The sequence below is a fragment of the Leishmania panamensis genome (assembly GCF_000755165.1).
Source record: "Leishmania panamensis strain MHOM/PA/94/PSC-1 chromosome 20 sequence".
In the NCBI taxonomy this organism is placed as follows: Eukaryota; Euglenozoa; class Kinetoplastea; order Trypanosomatida; family Trypanosomatidae; genus Leishmania; species Leishmania panamensis.
This window is the reverse complement of record NC_025866.1, coordinates 171,308-192,042: the sequence shown is the minus strand read 5'-3', so window position 1 is coordinate 192,042 and position 20,735 is coordinate 171,308. Positions and strand designations below refer to the sequence as shown.

General features: G+C 58.5%; 2 protein-coding genes across 2 annotated transcripts; both read right to left on the bottom strand.

The window, feature by feature from the left end:
• Window positions 1-1,032: 1,032 nt before the first annotated feature.
• Window positions 1,033-8,664, bottom strand: LPMP_200490 (calcium channel protein, putative; the record flags this gene model as incomplete). Its single annotated transcript, XM_010699946.1, has 1 exon — window positions 1,033-8,664. One exon carries the CDS (start codon window positions 8,662-8,664, stop codon window positions 1,033-1,035), a length of 7,632 nt encoding a protein of 2,543 aa, XP_010698248.1.
• A 5,923-nt stretch (window positions 8,665-14,587) lies between these two features.
• LPMP_200480 (hypothetical protein) lies at window positions 14,588-16,765 on the bottom strand (the record flags this gene model as incomplete). Its single annotated transcript, XM_010699945.1, has 1 exon — window positions 14,588-16,765. The coding sequence occupies one exon, from the start codon at window positions 16,763-16,765 to the stop codon at window positions 14,588-14,590; it is 2,178 nt and encodes a 725-aa protein (XP_010698247.1).
• Window positions 16,766-20,735: the final 3,970 nt, after the last annotated feature.

Sequence of the window (20,735 nt, the reverse complement as noted above, 5' to 3'; positions counted from 1 at the left end):
GTGTGGTGCGTATTCATGGGCGTCATGGACGGAGAGAAGACGCAAGGAGGCGAAAAAAAGGCGGCGCATAGAGAGAGAGAGACGTAGAGGCAGCGAGAGGTGAACGAAGGGCAATGGAGAAGAGAGGAGGGGGAGGGGGAGGGGACAGTGCTATTCGTGGCAATCGCATATGGTACATATCTCCGCGTGCGTAGCCCGTGTGCAGGCAGTACGAAGCGGCAGGCAAAGAGCTTCCTGAAACTTCTCGCGATTTACTCGCCACCAGTCAACGAGCTGAGTGGCGGCAACTCGCAGGCAAACATAGATTCTCTCTAGATTTCCTCTCCTTCCCGACAGGGACGCCATTCAGGGCATTTTGGTCGGCATATAGCACCTTTTAGCCGCCCCCCTCTGGCACTGACGCCATACGCTTTCATTGCTGCTTGCCCAGACAGTAAACAACGCAAACCATACGTCTCCCTCGATCGCTCTGTAGAGTGGGTGACACTTCTGATTTGGCTTGGCGTGAGGTACACACACACACACACACACGCACAGATGTATACATGTATATCTACATGCAGTAATGATGTACGCGTCTCGTCCATATGAGGGGAGGGAGGAGGGGGGAAGACACGACCTCGACAACGACAAGAGCAAACAGGGAACAAACGCTACCATTCACAGCACCCCCCACCCCCACCCCGCCCCGCCAAATAATAAAAAAAGATAAAAACATAAAGAGAAAGCGAAAGAGGCGTGCACAGACACCCCACCCCCACCAACCCACCCTAGCCCAAACACACAGGCGCCATAGCCATTAACGGTTTCCCCTTTCTTCTCCGCAGCACATTGCCGGCGTGCAGACAGCGCCTGAAGAAGCACCGGCAGAGAGCCGCAAGGGAGGAGGAAAGACAACACCATACACGTTCGTGGACACGCCTGGGAGCGAGCGGCACGCCCAGAAAGAGAAGCGCGCACTCTGGCTAATGGCAGTCCCTGCACTAGAAAGGATAGGCGGGGAAGGATAGCAAAGGAGAAGAGGGGAGCCCTTTACTGCTGCGTGGAATTGGTGGGGGATGAGATGCCACCGAGCAGCTCCGAAGCCGTTGCGGCAGTGGCGGCTGCGTTGAGGCGACGGACCACCTCTTCCTGCCGCAGCTCCTCCGGACTTGTGCCGAGAGGAGGCTGATAGTTTACGTCCTTTGAATTTAGATTGTATTGATTTCCACGGGGCGCGGGATGCGACTCCATAGTGCCCTTGGAAAGCGTGACGCCCACGTCCACGTCGTCTGCAGTGAAGGTGTCATCCTCGTTGTACTCGGCAAGCGTGCGTACGGGACTACCCCCCATGCTGCGCTCGCACAGTTGTCTCTCGTATGCCTCCTGCGCCCTCTTCCGCCCCAGCTTCTCGTCGCGGCGCTCATGGCGGCGGATAGCGCCAGGGGCGTTAGGGCCAAAGCGCCGCTCTTCGGGGTAAATTGCAGAACGGTAGACCGCCGGTAGCAACGTTGGAGGCTCCTCATCCGTGGCGCGCTTCTGGGAGCCTATGGCCTCGCGCATCGCGGAGATGCGGGCCGCCACGGGGTCGGCGTACACGCGGCCACCGGATGAGTTAGCGAGAGTGGCATCCTTCGGAATGTTGAAGCCGCGGTGGATGCCCTCCTCGCGCGGGTCTGGGCCGGCTAGCGCTGTCTTCCCAAATCCGAAGTTGTCATACGACAGCCCCCGTTCGACGCAGAGCGCCCTGCCTCGGCGCCACAGCTCGGACTTTGCAATGAAGTAGTTGCGCATCGCGCGGTCCCGGCGAAAAGCGGCCTGCAGGAGGGTGACCGCGTACTGTTCAGCTACGGTAACGCTGCTTGGCTGCACCTTGTTGTAGGAGGCCGGCAGCGCTTCGAGCGAACGCTCCCACAGGTGCCAGGCAATGCCTTTCGGACCCTCGCTCCCGGCTGTGTGCACGTCACCCGCATCCAGGAATGCGATGGCCATCACGCGCCGTGCCAGCGGCATCAGTACTTCGTAGTAGTAAACGCGGCCGTTGTGGCTGGGGATGTTGTACTCCCGCAGCAGCCTCAGTACCTCGATGCGGTTGCGGCGGTTACTGACACCCAGCGGCAGACGTAGCTCCTCCAACAGCTCCGGCAGCAGCGCGCTTGGCAGCCACATGGTGCCGTTCGGATCTCTCTTCGACCATAGGCGGCAAAAGCGGCGGAGGTCGTCGAGACGAGTGACGGCAGAGAGCATGTGCACTGCTGCGACGTACTTGTCCAGCACGACGGCTATATACAGGGTGCTGAGGAGGAGGAAGAAGCAGATGACGATGGGGGTGTAGTACACCGGTGCCCAGTTCGTTGGTCCGCATCGCTTGCTGGGGCGGGCGCAGTAGTGGCCGCGGTCCAAGCTGCCCCGCAGCATCGTTGCCCAGTCTTGCAAGGTGGATAGCCGGAACACCATGATGATCGCGTTCACAAAGTTGGCAAAGTTGTTATACTTATCATCGATAAAGCCGCCAAAGGGTACGATGTAACCCAAGAAGTGCAAGCCTAATATCGCAAAGACGTATACGGCGATGATGTACACGAACGTGACGCTGATGAGCCCCGGTACCGACGCCTTCAGTACCTCGTAGAAGAGAGTGAAATGGGTTGAAAAGGGCAGCACGAGGTGAATCAGGTGCAGCACCCGTCCCACTCGCAGCAGGCGCAGCACATTCACGTTGAACGGCACCTGGTTGGTAACCGTGGTATTGAGGCCAATTTGAATGTAGGAGAGGATCACGATCAGAAGATCCCAGCAGTAGGCCCAGCGCGTGAAGAGGCGCAGCCCGTGCGCGGTGAAACGCAGAATGACCTCAACAGTGAAGATGCCAACCCAGATATACTGAAACACGTCGAGCGCGATTCTCTGCGTGTTGCTCATGTGGTACCACTCGAGCGACATCGTCACCATGTTGAAGACAAGAATGAGCCCCATGAACGCCTCGAACCAGCGATTCAAAATCAAGGCATGCGCCAGGCGGGATACTCGGTTGCTCAAGGGCAGAAGCCGCGGCTTTGGTTTCAGCCGCAAGATCATGCCCTGAACGCGCAGCCAGACCTGGTGTTCAATCGTCGTTCCTGTTGCATCCACCGTGGCGCTCTTGGCAAGCATGTAGCAGTACATCACTGCCGAGATGAACAGCGTGAACAAGATGAAGTGCGACACATAGTAGTAGGCGATAAAGATCAGGCCAAGATACTGGTGTCGGTTCATCACCGGTGACAGCACCGTGGAGTGGGAGTCGACGACGCTGTAGATGACATCTAGCCACTCCGCGCCAGTGCTGATTTCGAAGGTGGTTAGCAGGCTCTCGTAGAAGTTGCGGAAGTTCCGCTGAGTTGGTGCCCACGTGTACCCCGCCTCGACGCACTGTGTGGCGCTCACGATGGTGGTATTACTGCAGTAGTTCAATTTGTTCATGAACATGGAGACAAAGAGGATGGCCCACACAATGTAGTTCATCAGCATCAAGAGGCACACATTCGCCAGGGTTGGAATGCTGTCCCAGATGGTTCGTGCCACGTACGACATGCTGTTGCTGCCCCACTTCCAGTACCGCAGCGGGCCCAAAATGCGGAAGCACCGCATCACCTTTAGGTACCGTAAATAGATGTCCGACCTGCCCCATGACACCAGAGAGATGATCACAATGAAGAAGTCGAAGATGTTCCACAGGTGCCAGAAGTACGCGCGGCCGACCGGCAGTACGACTCCCATGCTGATCCACCTCAGCACCATCTCCACTACGAAGAGGATAGAGAAGATGTTGTCGAGGACGTGCAGCGCCTTGTACTTGGCGCTGTTGTAGCTGCCGCCAAAGTCGCGATTGCCATCGCTCGGCGTATAGAACGCCAAACAGACGGAGGCGGCATAGATGACACACAGGACGGCAATCTCAAACCAAATTGAACAAACCACAGCCGACACCGCCCGCCGCACCGGGTTCGACGGCGAGAGCAGGAAGAAGGCGCGGTCCGCCCAATTATTCTTATAGCTCTTCTCCTGCACCTGCACTTCCTGTCGCTGCTGGTGCGCCAGGATGTAGGCCAGCGTGGCGCGGCCGACCTGCTCCTCACCGACGTGCAGTCCCAGTAGCCACTGTTGCAGTTCGAGCGCCTCCAACATGCGGTCCCACATTCGCTCCTTCTCTGGCAGGTCCATGCAAGACAGGTTCTCGATCGTGTCGAAGAGCAGCATGCCGCAGCTCCAGGCCTGCCCCAGGACCACCTCCACCATCTGCTTGGTGGGTGTCACCTCGTGCTCGGCCTGCATCCTGGCGTACCCCATCAGGGCGTTTAGTACCAGCTGCTGCGAGCTACGCACTGCCGCCATGTGGCAGTGCTCAGCGTGCAGTTGCGCAGCCGTGCGTTGCGCCACACCTGGCGGCGCACGCAGCGGCATCTGCATGTGCGTGTTGCAGTCCAGACAAGTTTCGAATACACGACGTCCGTCATCCACGGTGCTCTGGTAGCGTAGGCGGGGGCCGGGCAGGAGTAGGTGCTCGAAGTCGCTCTCTGATATGACGTCTTCAGGGGTGCTGTAGCCGGCGGTTGTCTCCCCGTCTGCTTCGGCAACGATGGCGCGGGCATTGCCCAGCTTGGTCAGCCGCGGTACCAGACTAATGTTCGCATTGTTTGTCCGCTCCTCTGCGAGGGAGTCCGCCACACGAGTCACGCTGGGGGCGCTCATGCTCGTGCATTGGTACGCTGGGGAGAGGCTGTGGCGAAAGGTCAGGAGCGGATTGACCATGCTCCGTCGGCTGTGCCGCGACGGTGGTAGACTTCCCTCCACCCCCTCTGGCAACGCGTCGTGCGCACTCGCCGGCTGCTGCGACTGCTGCGCGGAGGCATAAGTGGTTGCTGGTACGGCGTGGTAGCGTCGTGCAAAGCGAAGTTGACCACGATCCGACGGTGTTGCCTTCTCCGAGAAGCCCATCTCCGTCGCTGGCAGGCTTGGCTGGCGGTACAGACGACCGCCAATGTTGACGTACCGCGGGCCGTTGACGAGTGCACCGTCTGAACCGTACACGTCCGAGCCATCCATGTGGCTGTCTTCGTCCATGTCGCCCCACTCGCCCTTCTCCTGACGATAGTTCTCGCGGTAGTATCGGTCCTTAGCTTCCACAAGGCGCAGCTGGCGTGCCATGTCTTCATTCACGAAGTAGATCTCGTCTGGTGCCACGTCACGCCGGTCAAATCCGCCGTGAATGTGCTTGAAGGAGCGCCATACGGTGAAGTCGAAGAAGGGCAGCCGCGCGAAGCGACTGCGGAATCCTCGACGGCCGTGACTGCTGCCCGACATGAAGCAGTAGTCCTCCTGCTCCTGCTGCGCCTGCCATGCGTACGTCATGACCGCAATAAAGAAAAAGCGGAAGATGAAGGCGACGACGACGGTAGCGATGAAGTAGAGGACTGTGTAGCCCCCACGCACCCGCGCACCGGACCACGAGAGAAAGAGCCATTCATCCCTGTTCACCGAGAAGGCCTGCGCCACGGCGTATGCGGCGTGCGAGAAGGTCAAAAACGTCGCACGGGTGGTGTAGTCGCTCGTGTTGTAGTCGATCCGCCCTAGACGACTGCCGAAGAGGCTCATGCCCAGAAGCAGCCACATTAGCATGTAAAGCGTGAAGAAGAGAAGGGCATACACCATGTCGGGAAAGCCGTGGATGAGCACCCGCGTGACGCGGCGCAGCGGGCGGCACGGTATAACGCGGAAAAGGCGCAGGAAACGCACCCAGTTGAACAGCGACGCGGTGTTTGCCCTGCTGAAGCCAAGCTGAAAAAGTGAGATGATCATAAAGGTAGTTTCGATCAGGATCAGCACGTCCGTGAAGAAGGGACCGGGGCCAAGGGCGAGTAGGCGGATGAGCAGCTCCAGCATGAACAGCACCGAGAAACAGACGCCCGCAACGAATAAGCCTGTCTCCCAGTAGTCTGGCATCGTGTCAAAGCGCGTCGCGTTGAAGACGGCGTTGGCAATGATGAAAAAGTACATGAGGTAGTTGAAGACGGTGATCGGCGCGTTCTCTCGGATGTTGCGCGCCATGCGGATGAGTGACATGCTCCCCGCCACCAGCCCCTCCTTGCGCATCCACGGCTTCTCCACCTCTGCATCGTCATCGTCGTCGTCATCGATCAGGTGTCCCATGCCGTTGCGGCGCAGCTCCTCCTGCTCCTCGGCACGCTCCCGTGCGCGCCGTTGACGTAGCCGATGCAGAGCCTCTTCCTCGTACTTGTTCGTGTAGGACAGCGGCGCGAGCCCGTAGCGGTGCTGCATCATGCGGTGCTCCCAGAGGTACTGCGAGATGATACGAGGATAGCCTTCCGTGAACATGTGGGCGATGTTGCGAATGATGCTGACCTTCTGCGCAAGCGTCTTGGCGTAGTGAAAATCGCCGCCTTCGGGGTCGTTGATGACGTACTCCACCTGTTCCTTCTCCGGTACCTGCGTCATCGAGGCGTGCAGGCGGCTTAGAGAGCTTCGACTGTGCATGCTGGACGCACGTGACAGCGAGCCATGCACCGGCATCGCGCGTCGGTTCGGCACCACGCCGGCGGTCTCGCGGGCCACCACGACACTCATCGACTGCGTCGATGGTGCCCTGGGTAAGGGTCGCGCATTGCTCGCGGAGTGACTGTGCGAGACGACAGCTCTCTCCGCGCCACCACTGGGCATGCTGGTGCGCGACTTCTCCATGAGGGTGTGCAAAGCGGTGGCAGAGTTGTACATGTCGTTCTTCGCGGTGCTCGCTCCGTTGGTGTACGGGTCCAGAAAGCGCAGCTGCTCCGCTTGCACCTCTTGCCGAACCGCAAAGGGAAGGTCAGACTGGTGGGAGTTGCCAATGGCGTAGACAGCGGGGTGATGCTGCACGGCACCAACACGACCGCCGAGCGCAAAGTCATTGCAGCCCTTGGAGGACTGCGGGGATGTCTCGCTCTGCGCGGCCCTGGCCAGAGAGGCGCCTTGCCTCCCCGCACCTTGCTGTATTCTGGCTCCATCATCTTCAACAATAGGGTCACTGAGGGAAGCCTGCTGTAGCCCGCGCTTGCGTTCGGCCTCCTCGGCGACGTCGCGCTGACGAGTGAGGGCCAGCTGCAGCTGAATGCGCTGCTCGTCCGTCCACTTCATCGCCTGAATCGCACGGCGGTGGCTCTTTCTCCTGTGCGCGTGTTTGTGGTGGTCGCCTGTGCTGCCTCCGGCCGTGTCGTCGTCGTTGGTCAGGTGTTTGCGGTCCTTCTCCTGCGCCGTGTAGGCTGGGTAGCAGGACACGAGGCCGTTCTCGTCGCGCTGCACGTAGTCGCCCAGGCGCACCATGGTCGACATGCGCTGGCGCTGCTCTGTCAACATACGATCGAAGAAGTCCAGCTGCTTTAGGGCAAACAGTCGGCTGGTCTTTTCGATCTTCTCGAGGAAGACACCGGCGTAGAGGGACGGCACGATCCACGTGCAGATAAGAATGGTGAAGTAGTAGTACAGAAACGCCATCACCGCCACCGCGTCGTTCGTCTCCTGCAGCAGCCCGCTCCAGCCCTGGAACGTCATGATCTGAAACACCGACAGCATCGCGTGCCCTATGTCGTCGAAGCTGCGGAAGTTGTAGTGCGGATTTGGGAAGGCGTCCGCAAGGCAGATAGAGAACGCACCACAATGGTGGCCCCAGTAGAACGAGTACCGCCCGGTCGCCACGGTCCGGCACACCTGCGACGTCACGGAGCCGGTGAGCGTGTTCACGCAGCGACTGTGCAGCGTGCCACCAAACAGCTGCAGCCCCAGCAATCCAAAGAAGAAAATGAAGTACGTGAGCAAAATGGTCACGTAGATAAGCCGGTTCGTGGAGCGCAGGAGCGACTTGGCGAGCAGCTTCATGCGCACTGGGGCGGGCACATATGTGAGGCACTTGATGGCGCGGATTAGTCGCCACGCCGTGAAGTTCCAAAGGTCCTGCCACCATGTGCACTCCATTATGCTCAGCACGAGCACAGCCATGTCGAGCCAGCGCCACGGGGAGCGGAAGAAAGCGCGCTTATGCAGAACGCAGCCGCTTGCGAAAAGGCGCGCGAGGATCTCGAAGCCCAGTAGGCATGTGTAAAACACGTCAGCCCAGAGAATGTAGTCTGGCTTGTGAATGCCTCCATGTGGGTCGGGGTAACGCGCCCACGTCGCCTGGAAGATGGCGTAGCCGAGGATCATGAGGAAGATGAATACCTCCATCAGCCAGTGATGCATAACATTGTACACCATCACCCGCGGGGTCCAGCGAGCAGGAAAGATAAAGAAAGAGCTGTACTGCAGCGCAATAGCACGGTTGTGGATCTGATACAGCCACGAGGTGCGGGTGACGTTGTTCCACACGGTGTCTTCCGGCACCCGACCGTTGGTGAGCGCACGCAACTGCAGCGTGCTGTGCACCGACACGATTGCACGGTGACGAAGTGGGTCCTTGCACAAGCGCTGCGGGTCGCACTCGATGACCGTGTCGCTCGACGAAAAAAAGGAATCGTCGTTGGTGTATTCGGCAAACTGCTCCAGCAGCACTTCATTATCATTCCGTGGCTGGCCATCGTCGTCGTGCGCTGCCGCGGCGCTATTGTACTCTATGAAAAATTTTTCGATGGGCTGCGTGCCAGCCAGGGGGATTTCCATCAGCTCCTCCACCCTGTCGCTCCGCTCGCTCACGCGAGTGGAGGCGCCGAGGCTGCTGTTGCTGCGCGCGGCAGAGGAGGTCTTGCGGGATTGCACGGTGCCAGGCCCCCCTCGCGACAGTGATGCTGCCGCTGCCACGCCCCTCAACGGGAGGGACGGAGATTGGGGTGGTGCTGGTGTGCTGGCACTGCTGCGGCTCTGAGGGATTGTTGGAGGGCGCAGTGGTCTGGAAGCGGCGTTTGTGGTCGTGTTCTGTGGTTCTGGTGTAGCGCCACGAGCAGACACTATCGGCGTCGCCGGCTGCAGCTCCGGTTGCTGCTGCCGGCCGCCTTTCGCCGACGAAATACGACTTGCTTGAGCTGGAGACGGTAGAGCGGGGGTGCTGCCACTGAGGGCCATGGCGCTCGGGGGAGAAAATGCGGCCGGGTCCTCGGCTGCGGTGGCGGCTGCCGAGCCGCGGTGCACCAGGGGTAGGGGCGGCGGCAGTGTTTGTCGTGGGTAGGAGCCCTGCATGGTGCCATTCAGCGGCATCGCACTTTCGTCATGTGGGTCGGCACGGCGAGCCGTCGATGCCCTGACATTTGGCGTGAGTGTAGGATGAGGAGGGTTCAGCTGCCGACTGCTGTTGCTGAGCTGCGCTCGACTGTTGTTGAGCGAGCTCATTGGATGGCAAATATGCCTGGGGGACTTTGGGGGAGGGGGTGAAGGCCCGGGTAGACAAAACGTGTGTGCGATGAAAAGCAAAGAAGTGAGGGAGATGCCGCGTTCTTCCGTGTCTTGCTGCTGCTATTCCGACTTGGGTTATCTGGACAATGGAGGTGCCAGTGGCAACTACAGAAACAAGAGAGAGGTGAGGTGTGTGTGGGGGGGGGGGGAAGATAAACTACACAGACTGAGACACACACTGGGCTCTAAAGGGGAAAAAAAGGCGAGCGTGCAACGCACTACTACGAGACAATGGGGTGAGGAAAAGGGAGGAATGGGGGGGTGAGCGAAGAGCGAGGGAGGGCGAAGAAAGCAGCTAACGATAGGAAACAGCCAGACAGGCTCGAGCTCGGCACCTCTCTTTCTCTCCCCGCTCTCTTGCCACTCACGTGTGTGGGTGTAAGTCCGCGTGCGAGCCTACACACGTCGAGTCTGCTCTTGAGCAGCTACCCTCTTTGCCTGATTAGGAGGATGACGGATGTAGGGGGATGGCGTCGGTGCGTCGATCGCGCTACACAAGCACATCCACACCCACACCCGCACGGGAAGACTCCAGTGGTGCACCTAAGGTAGCACCTGTGATGCGAGGCCACGGCACGGCACGGCGCGTCACTATAAACCACCAAGGAAGACACCTCTATGCACACAACTTGGGAGAGAGTGCCGTGAATGTGGAGTTTAACGCCACGACACTGAAGTGGTGTGGAGAACGTGGGGTCCCGGCCGAAAGCAGCAGCAGCAGAGAAGAGACGCAGCCAACAACAAAGGTAAAACGTACACAGCAGGCGAAAAGTTCGAGGCGAAGAGTGGTGCAGATGAAAGGAGAGAGACACGTGCACTTACACACAGACGAGCAGAAATGGTGCTCGGTCACACAGACAGTTCCCTCCCCACCCAATAGAGAAACCACAGTTTTACCGCCAAAGGGGTGGAGGGGCAGGCGGAAAGACGAAGTCAGAAGTGACGAGTCAAGGCAAAAAAAAAACGCGAGGCTTTTGGCCGTCTTGCAGTTTCTACGACCTCGTGTGGATGTACTTGCGTCTGATTCACTCCCCTCGAACGGTTACGCACGAGTGGTTTCGTGAGTAGCGCTCACAGGCGAGGTCTTCGCTCCGCTTGCTTTGCCGTGCGTGACTTGCAGGTCACTCTAAGTCTCTGGAGTTGGCCGAGACGTGAGTTGAGGGGGATAGACGAGAGAGGAAGAAGTGAGAAGACGGGTGAGCGGAATAACTCATCGAATGACATGGAAATCACGGCTAGTCCAGAGTTCTAGCGAGGTCGAGCAGGCAAGAGGGTAAGGGCAGAGCCCCTGAAGAAGCGAAGGGACACAAAGAAGAAAACCGAGAGGATGGCACGGGCAGAACCCTGTAGTGAATGACCGAGCGAATGACACCAACAAGCTCGCCCACACCCCTAAAAGTTATGCGAATGGAGTAGTAAAGAAAACCGTGAGCGAAGAAAAAGAGAGAGGAGCGGGAGACGGCGTGATTCGTACAGACTCTGGCACGCCTTGTTTTGATTTACCTCACGGAGAGAGACAGACGCACACACACACGCACACACAAGCACACCTCTGCCAAAGCCAATGAAAAGAAGAAAAATGGAAACAATCGACGGATGCAAGCGATCTTGCCACCCCTGTTGTTCTGCTCGAGAGCGTTGGAGAGGAGTGCGGCCATAATGTGGAAGCCAACAGACGCGTCCCGTGTTGGCGTATATATAAAAATGTGTATGTGTGTGTGTGTGCATGTGATAAGAAACCGCAGCAACCAAATCAGGAGGATGAGAAAGTGAAGGAGCGCAAAGGCTGTTGCAATGGGCTAAATGAGGAGAGAAGGCATGCGTATATCCGGCCACAGACAAGCGCTCTCACATTCGCACTATACCTCATCTGAGAAGGCACTTCACAGGGAAGAGGGGCACATTGGTGGTGGTGGTGGATGGGGGTCGGTGAAGAGCATCATGTCTTCGCCGTCCGAGGGATGAGATGTAATCCGGGTTGTGGAGGGCTAGAACACAGGGAAGTGGCCGGCGCGGCTTCATGCTGCCTTCCCCCCCCCTCCCGCTCTCATGGTGGCTGTTTCGGGAATCGATTCATAAATTTGGCGCTTTTGGCGACAAAGAGGCACGCGCTTGCGCGCACACAGGTAAGAGGAGGAGGAGGTCGAGAAAGGAAGATCGAGGCAGGTAAGAGACACGTACACATGGCGCACCTCACCTCACCATACAACTACCTGCCTCCCCAAACTCCCTCCTCCTCCTCACCTATCCGAGTGGTGGTAGCAAACTATCTCCGCGCTGGCTGGCCGTTCTTCTCTTTTGCCTCTCTCACATCCCTCTGCGACTTCATCTCCGCCACGGCATTCGCGACGGTATTGCGTGTATTCCACCCTGCAGTCGCTTGCAGAGGAGTCCCATTGCCTATTGAAAAGTGTTGATGCGCGGCTCCAGTGGCGGCGAGCACCGAGGATGTTACAGCAGTACATCTCCTCACCTCCCTGCCTGCCATGAGCGTGTGACACCAGTTGCCAGTCCATGATGAATCCCGCCACTTCTCCTATGGCGAGGGAGGGGGGTTGTAAGCGTGTCCTCAGACACTCCTATCAATGCTTGGATGTGTATCAACAATGCTGCTGTCGCGTACTCCGCCGCTGCTCCTGAACGCCACTGTCAGCCCTGCTAGGCATAAGTGGCTGACACTGGCGCAGGGGGCAGGGTGAGGGCGGGAGGCTGGCGCCGTTTCTCTCGTCGGCGCACAGCCAAAAAATATCAATGGTTGACCTGTGGACTGGTGCATCGGTAGCTGACATTCCAAGCATGTCGTGAGGCGTACAACCCTCCCACTGGGCATAACTACGGTAGAGCGCGTGAGGTGGATTACAAATGCGCTGCTGCACGCACCTGCGCTACTTCTAGCATACAGCGCAGTCTTCTCCGTCCGTGCCAGTGAGGATCGGCATGCCCTCAAACACACTGCCCTGCATGGACTCTGCTGCTGCAGGATCAGGAGGATGTGGTTGCGGTACCGCAGTCGGGGTGTTGAACACGCTGCGCCGCCTTCTCTTTTTTCTTCTTGGGACTCGTCCACACATCACACCGCAGCTCCCCGGCGCGTAGTGCGGGTGGCGTGTAAAGAGTCAGGCGAGGGCGTCCGGCAGAGCCCTTGTGGAGCCGCGAAGGGCTACCTCAAGGCAAGCGAGTGCGTTCAGCGACTTCTGCCAGGGCTCCTCGCGGGTCGTGGGTGCGCTGTGAATACCAAACTGAGCTGCTCACCGCCGTGCGCAGTCCTTATGTGGGCACCGCATTGGCCACAGGAGCAGAGCGGCGTCAAAACGGCGGTAGTCAGTCGTGCAAACACAACACGACAACTCTACCCGCGATGAGGGTCGCAGACGCCGTGCGGGCATTTGTGTCCTCTGCGTTGTGATGATTCCACAGCCAGAGAAAGGAGGAGTGCCTTTGCCAAAGAGGTCGAGCTAGCTCGATGGCATGTGTAGTGAGTGTGCTGTTGCTACCCGACGGCAGAGGCGGCAGTGGAGAAGGAGCGCTGCCCTCCGCCGCGAACGGTTCGCCGTCATTAGAGGTGCCGATGGGCAGCATCTGCTGACTAGCAGGTTGGGAGCTCCCCCCCCCATATCCAGACTTCCGCCGTGCAATCTTTTCGACCGTACAAAGCCTGCCAGAAGTGTGTGCTGCCTGGTCCAATTGAGCAGCGAGACCCACGCCAAACCTCGGTGCCGATGCGAGTTGAAGCAGCAGCGTCCCTGCAGCACCGCAGTGTCTGGAAGCGCGCATGAGTGTCATCTCGCCCTGCTGCTGTGCCCACTCGCTCTCTCTGCGCGTTTCACTTATGTGGAGTGCCGGGGAGTGTCGAATCCTGCCTCAGGGGTGACTAACTGCGGATGCTGGTGACACTCAGTGCCGCCGTACGGGTTGACAGTGAGGATACTTGGCATCGCGGACACTGAGCTCACTCCGCATCAAGCCTCGCCCGTTGTTGGTGCTGACGTTGGAGACCTACCAGTGCCGACCCAGTATCCCCTAACACCAGAGCCGTCCTCAGCCGCGCTGGGGCACCTTCGGCATTGTCAACACGCAGGTATGGAAAAGCGCTTCCAGAGCAGCCTCCGTCTCAGGACACATTTTTTCATTTCAGCTGTCGTATCGTACTTGACGTTGTGAGGTCCACAGTACTTGGTGAAGTCCTTCCGCAGAACCGCGTCCTTGCTTAACTGTAGCCCCTTCTGGAAGTCTCTGTCTCCCGTCTCGCACAGCACCCTAATGAAGTGCAGTTGCGTGGCGAAGTCGGCTAAGGTCCGACCTGGCCAAATCCCTGAAGAGGCTATCCCGGTGTCAGGGCCCCGTTGTGGGTCACTACCATTTCAAGTTCGAACATGTTCGCCGCTGTGTGCCCGAGGAAGAGGAGGAGAACAGGAGAGAGAGAGAAAAGGAAAGAGAAAATGAAGCCGTCAAAGCCAGGATGCTTGTTTGAGCTTCCCTGAGCGTATGTCTGTGCTGGGGACGAACGGAAGTAGGGAGGGAGGGGGGCGGGCGGGAACAGGCCAGGTGCGCAGGCGCCTAGTGTGAGAGCTCATTAGCAGTCCCCCCCCTCTGTTGCGATGCGCATCTCCCTGGCTGCCCCCACCGTCCGAATTGGGGCAGCGAGTGAAGCGGGTCCACATGCGACCGCAACAAGCGAAAATGGCATCGACACACCGCCTTTGCTCCCTTGTCCCTCTTACCTGCACGAAGCGCCGGCATTCTTCTCCTCACACAATGATGGTGGAGCAGCACCAGAGAAAATGGGGGAAGGGAGAGAGGGGGGGGGGGGCACGAGAGCTTCGGGGGACGGGAAACCCATGATGGCTAACGAAAAAACGCAAGGCGGGTCCCTGAGTCCACGCCTAACCCCACCGAGGCGACGACGATGAAGAGTAAGGACAAGGAGAAAAAGAAAGAGGAGTGAGGGAGCACGAGGACACGTCACTCACTTGCCCAAGGCCGCGCACGCAGAAATAAGGGGGTTGGTCTAAGAGCTCTTGCGCACATGACCCGCCCCTCAGGAAGACGTCAAGCTCCGCAAAAAAAAAAAAGCGAGCAAAGCGGTGCCGTTGTAGCAGCGAAGCGACGTAGCTACCGATACTAGAGCCGACAATGCAAAAAACCTACGTCGACCGTTCCTCATCGTGGAAAAGGAGGGAGCAGCCGCACCCGGTCCCTACGGCCCACCCTCCCCTTTTGACATCGTCAGGCTTGTGGCATTCGCAGAGCCCATGTCGGCAGCAGGGACAGCGAGCCGGGCAATCAAGCATTTCAGATCTGCCAGATCGGCGTCATACTTGTCCGCCTGACTCCTACTCCTCATCCGCGTGTCGTGTATTTCCTTCGCCTGTCGCAGGTGTTGGGACTGCATGTACGTCGCCAGAGACGCAAGTGCCTCTTCCAGGTTGGCGAGACGCTGCTGAATGATGCGCTCTTCCTGCAGTCGCTGGTAGGCGCGTTCCTGTGCCACCAACACTTCCTGCTCCCGCTCTTCTGCCGCAATAACGGCGCTTCGAGCGCTGCTACTGATGCCGTCCAGCGGCGCCTCTTGTTGATGCAGAGTGTTAGTGCCACCGCTCGCCGTGTCGTGCTCTATGTCAGGCTGCTGCAGTGAGTGGTTATTGCCCACTTCGCCGCTGGCGTCGGCGACTGACGCGACAAGGTAATCCTGTGGATAGTCGCTTCGCACAAAACTTCGATCATGAGCGACGACAGAGCTTTCTTTTTCTCCTTTACAGTCCGACACCTTTGCGTCGGCAAAGTGCGCATTATCACGTGAGAAGGGCTCGGGGGGCGAGGCACCTTGCTCCTTCTTCATTAGGGAGAGAGGGAGAGGCGGCCGACCCAGCGATGTGGCGGCTTTGACAGCGACACTGGCGTTCGCTGCTGGTGCAGCGGCTCCGACGTTCACGTTGGGGCAGCCGCTGCCTCCTCTGCAACTACTTGCGGTACCGCTGCCGCCCGACTGAGATGCTGACGTCTTCGGAGAGTTGCTCACACCACTGCACCTGGGGAGCGAGTCGCCCTGCAGCTTGCATCGCTGGGTCGCGTTGCGAGAGAGTTGCGTCATCGACGAGGAGAACTGTAGAGCAGGAGCATCTCCCGAAAAGCACACCTTGCGTGAAGGAGTTACTGCGGTCAGCGCTGCGTCTTTTCCAATAGCGAGTGTGGTTTCCGCAGTAGAGTCACACCCTGCCACTGCTTCAGCCAAGCCGCTGCGCCAGACAAGCACGGTCTTGTCAGCGCCGCCGCCGGTGGCGAACCAGCGACCGTCTTCGGAGAACCGGCACGACTTGACGGGTCCCTCGTGGCCGTGGACGGTGCAGTAGAGGTACACCTGCTTCACGTCCCACAGCTTGGCAGTGCTGTCGTTGCCGGCTGAGAGCAGCCAGCCGCCGTTGGGGGCAAAGTCGACACACTGTACCCCGCCTGCGTGGGCATCTCTGTAGTGCTGGAGGAGGGTCGAGAAGCGCCGCGGCGCTGGCGAACCACCGCAGGTGGTGGAGGCGGTCGGCATGGATGAGACACGTCGTAGGTCAAAAATGTTGATGGCGCCGCTTGCATCGCCACTTGCCAGGACGTAGCCGTCCGGGTGAAAGCTCAGAGAATGCACGCTGGCCCTGCAGTCAAACAGGATGTGCACCGGAGCGCGGGTGCGTGTGTCCCAGACGCAAATCGCGTGATCGTCACCACCGCTGGCGAGGTAGTGAAAAAAGCTCGACGATGTGTAGGCGCTCTGCACAGCCACGGTGCGCACCCAATTCATGTGCCCAGTGCCGTGCTGTCCCGTCGACGATGGTGCAGCAAAGCTGCCGACAAACTTATTCCCTGGGCCGACGCCAATGTGCTGGCTGCTCGAGGCGTAGTTCAGGTCCCAGCACTTCACCGTCTTATCATTTCCTGCGGTGTAGAGGTAATCCGAGCCGTCCTGTGCGAAGACGACGACGCGGGCAGCACCGGTATGACCGCGCCAGCCACATGAGTTGCGGTCGTCTAACGACTCGGCGTGGAGGCCGTACGTCGCCGTTGTCCGTCGTGTGTTGGGAATCCACAGCCGCACGTATCCGTCATAGCCGCCGCTCGCCAGCAGCTTCGCGCGCGGACTGCACGCAACAGCGAGCACTGGGCCACGATGCCCCATGAATCGCATTGTGCGAGTGGTGGCTTTTGCGTTCCACAACATGACCACTCCATCGGCACCGCCGGACGCCACCTCGGGAATGAGCGGAGATGGCGACAGCGTTGGTTGAAAGTCGACGCTGCAGACACCTTGACGGTGCCCGCGGAAGCACATCTCCAGCGTGGGTCGGAGCGGGTCGGCAGAGCCCGCCACTTGATACGCGCTGTAGGACATTCGGGTACGTGGAAAAACAAGCCTCACGAGGTGTCTATGGGTAAAGTATTGGTGGTGTTGCTTGCACGAATAAGAGATGAGCGGTACTGCAGCACCGCTACGAGACCCACGACCAATCCACACCTCAAGCGACTTGCTCGTGTGTGTGTGAAGAGACGAGGATGGTAGTGACAGGAGGGGTGCGTGGGGTTTTCTTCTTGCGGTGCTGTACTATGTGCAGCGCGTGCAGAGCACGATTGCTCGACTTCTCCTCGTATCAGCCACACAGATGGCGAGGGGAAAAGAGGAGCGGGGCGGGGGCGTGACGTGGCTCAGCGCGCGCAATCGCGATCTCTGTCCTTTTTTGCCCTTTGCTCTTCTCTGTAGGTACGGTGTTGCTTACAGCCGCTGCAACTCGCCGTGAGTACGCATGCAAAGTGTGCTGTTGTTGCTTGGAGAAGCCAAGCAATGCACCTTCGCCGTGTGCGTTGCGATGTAGCCGAGCGGTCGACAGGCAAACATAATTGAGGCGAGGGTAGCGTATCACGAGGGGAAGAGAGGAGGAGTGTGCACAGGTGCGAGCAAGGGAGGTGCGAAGAGGGGAGAGCAGTTACGGAAGAGGGGATGGCCACATGTGTGTAGTGTCTCGGTGAAGACACCAGCTCTCCTGCACATTCCTCCACAGCTCCTATGACATGCATGGCCTCAGCCACCGACCGCTACATTTTAGCAGCGCCAGGCGTGTACGTGTGACTCACGCGCCCTCGTGGCTGTTCAAAAATGCAGTGGGTGGATGGGTGAGCGACTGTGTGGCCTCATCCCCCTCTCCCCTGTCCTGAGTGCTCGAGGACTCGCTGGCGGCCATATCGATTTTGCTTTCCCTCATTTTGTTGTAGCTCTCAATCGATTTAATCGCTCAAGAGAACCACAGGAAACTCCCCACAGCCTCGCATCACTGACCGCTCACCAGAAAAAGAGCGAAAGAATACCCCTAAATACATGCTGATGGGTGTTGAGGCACGCCAGTAGACGATAAGGCATCGGTGCAACGCACATGCGTGCATGGGGATACATACGCGCTTGTCTCTCTCTCTCTCTCTCGGTGGTTGCCGGCCGCGATTGTGGCGCAGTACTACGCTGCACTCCGTGGAGTGAAAGTTCATAAGGTCCTGAGGAAACGGACAGGAGTAGGAAGACAAACACTCGTCGCCAGTCTTCCCAGCAGAAGGCACCACCGCCGTGCACATCGTCGCGCGCCGACACAGCGATCCTCTCCCGGGTCGCTTTCTCCCACCCACCCCCATATCCTTTCTGTTCACTTCTACCTCAGCGGCCGATTGGGTTGCGGCTCGGCATGGGCTCCACCTCCATCGGTCTCCCCCAGCCTCCTGGATGACCCTTCTTCCCCCCCCTCAACCAGCACCTGCCGTGCTTGCGCGACCTTCCCACTCACACTCGCATCAACGAGGCGGCAAATGCAGATGCAAACGCACCCTCGCAACCAGCGTCTTGTTGGAGTATGCAAAGCACCGTTACTCTTGGGAGGAGTCGAATATGTAGGTGAAGCTACACAGCGATGCGGACAAGCAGCCGCAATTGAAGAGAGGCACACAGTAGAGGGGGTGAGTCGTAGTGGCTGAGAGGCGCTGTTGCGCGAGAGAGGGGATAACTGGCGCTGTATGTCGAATAGAAACTGAGCACGAGTGAGTTAGAGAGAGAGTGGGCAAAGGAAAATGGACCGGCACACGTGCGAAGAGAGTGGCAGACACCGTCGCACGTTGTGTACCGACCGCCCAACCGCGAGGGGTTGGGGAGGAGGAGTGAGCCGACAGGAGACGCACCACTAGCGAAAAAGGCGAGCAGCGAAGCAAAAAAAAAAACTGAAAAGAAAAGGCTGACACAAGAGAATAGAAATGCACATGAGTGGCGCCCCGAAGGATCACAACGCCTGGCCCTGCACGCCACCTGCACACCCATGCGCGCGCGTGCGCGTGACAAGTTGGCCGAAGGAAAGGGAAAGAGGGAGGAAGAAAAAATGGGGAGGGGGTGAGGATGAGAGAAAACGGCCAAAGAGAGAGAAGACAAACAAGCAAAAGGGCGAAACAATAACCAAACATGACGTCCAGCGCACTCGCAGCCCGCCTCCTCCACACGCGGAGACATCTCAGCAGCAACCTCCTCGGACACAGAGGAAGGGGTGGGGGAAAAACACACATGCAGACATCCAAATCCCCCAAAAATGTATGAAAGAGAGAGAGAGAAAGAAAGCGTGAAACAAAGGGAGAGTAACAAAGCTCATGTAAGCAGCTGTGTACGGTGCTGATGTAACCTATGAGGAGAGGGATTGTGCTGGGGGTGGGGTAAAGGGCAGCTGTGTGTTGCCCCAGCTCCCCCCGTACCCCTCTCTCGGTAGCCTTGTACGCCATGTGATGCTCAGAGATACGCATGACGTTCGAGACGTCGTCCCTGGGTGGTGACACAGGCACAAGCAAGCAATGTTACACTGGCTGCCACTCACAACACATGCACCGTGGCATGGGAAGACGTAAACGGCAAAACAATAAAAGATGAAAACGAGGAGATGTGGCGGCAGAAGAAGGAGGGTGGTGTAGCCCACGGACAACGAAAGAGGAAGGGGATAAAGGGAGTAGAGGAAAGACAGGAGGAGGAGGGCGTATGCGAGTCTGTCGTGCAAAGGAATAGAAAGTGAGGAGGAGAACAACAAGGAGAGGCAGCACACCTAACGAAAGGCTGAGAAAGGGTAGGACGAGGCAAACCAGCCTGCAGTTTGCACGCCGACAGGAGAGAGACGCGTGATAGGGAGAGAGAAAGTGAGAGAGAGAGAGAGGTGGACGAAGGAAGAAGACGGGGAAAAGGAAACACAGAAGAGGAAAGAAAAACGAAATAGAGGGCCCGTGGGGGGGAGGGGATACACCTGCGCCATGCACAAACCAACACATGTCCAGCAGCAGACAAGGCACCCGCAGCACGGGCGGCAAGAGGCGATGCGATGATGGCCGGCAAGTGCCAGCGTCCACGTCGTACTTGCTTAATTTGTTTGCTCGTCCAATGGTGGTGGTTGGTGGGCTAATGTTGCATTGGTCACCTCCCCCTCTCCTACCCGCGCCTGCGAACGGGACTCGAACGCGCGACGCGAGACGGAAGGAGACGTACTCGATAGAGGGGTCGAACATGGGAGGAGATCGAGCACCCGTCTGCAAGAGGTGGCACGAACGCGTCGTTCTCGCCTTGGTGTCGTCCCACGCACAGCATCAGCAGGTGGATTACACATGCGCATCGCAGAACACAAGAGAGAAAGAGAGAGAGCGAAGCGACAGAGGTCCAGTGGGTCGGTAACGTGTCGCAGGTGACACGAAGAGAAGAGCGACATACACGATAGTAGTGGATGAGGGGAAAAATGATGTATAGGCTGAGAGGAAAGAGAGGAGCCAAACGCAGCAGTAGCCAGAGGAAAAGAGCGAGCGCTCTTGCGCATCTGTGCGTGCATGGGTGAGGCCGTGTCCAAGCGACGTGACAACTCAAAAAAGGAAAGAAAGCGACGAGCACAAAACACACCAGCATGCACACACATCCGTTGCCAAGAACAACGGCAGAACCCCAACAGCAGCGCCTAAGCGAGGAGGGAGTGCAACGAGAGACGAGAAGTTGGAGGGGAGGGGAGGGGGCGTGCAACAGCCAAGAGTGAACCGAAACCGAAAAGACGAAGAGCACGAAGCCCAAGAAGACGCACAAGGAAGCGAACGGAAAGAGAGCCCACCAGCCAGTCAGTCAACTCAGCAAAGACAACAGAGAAGAACGAACACAAGGATGAAGAGCACCAAGTCAGGACACACCTTCCCACACACGCGCGCGAAGCAATCAGCTCGACTACAGCAAGGCGCGAGTATGAAGCAACACAGCCGCTGACCATGACGTAAGCCATGAACGTACGTGATGTGTCTCGCTGTCGTCCACGCACGAGAGCATCCCA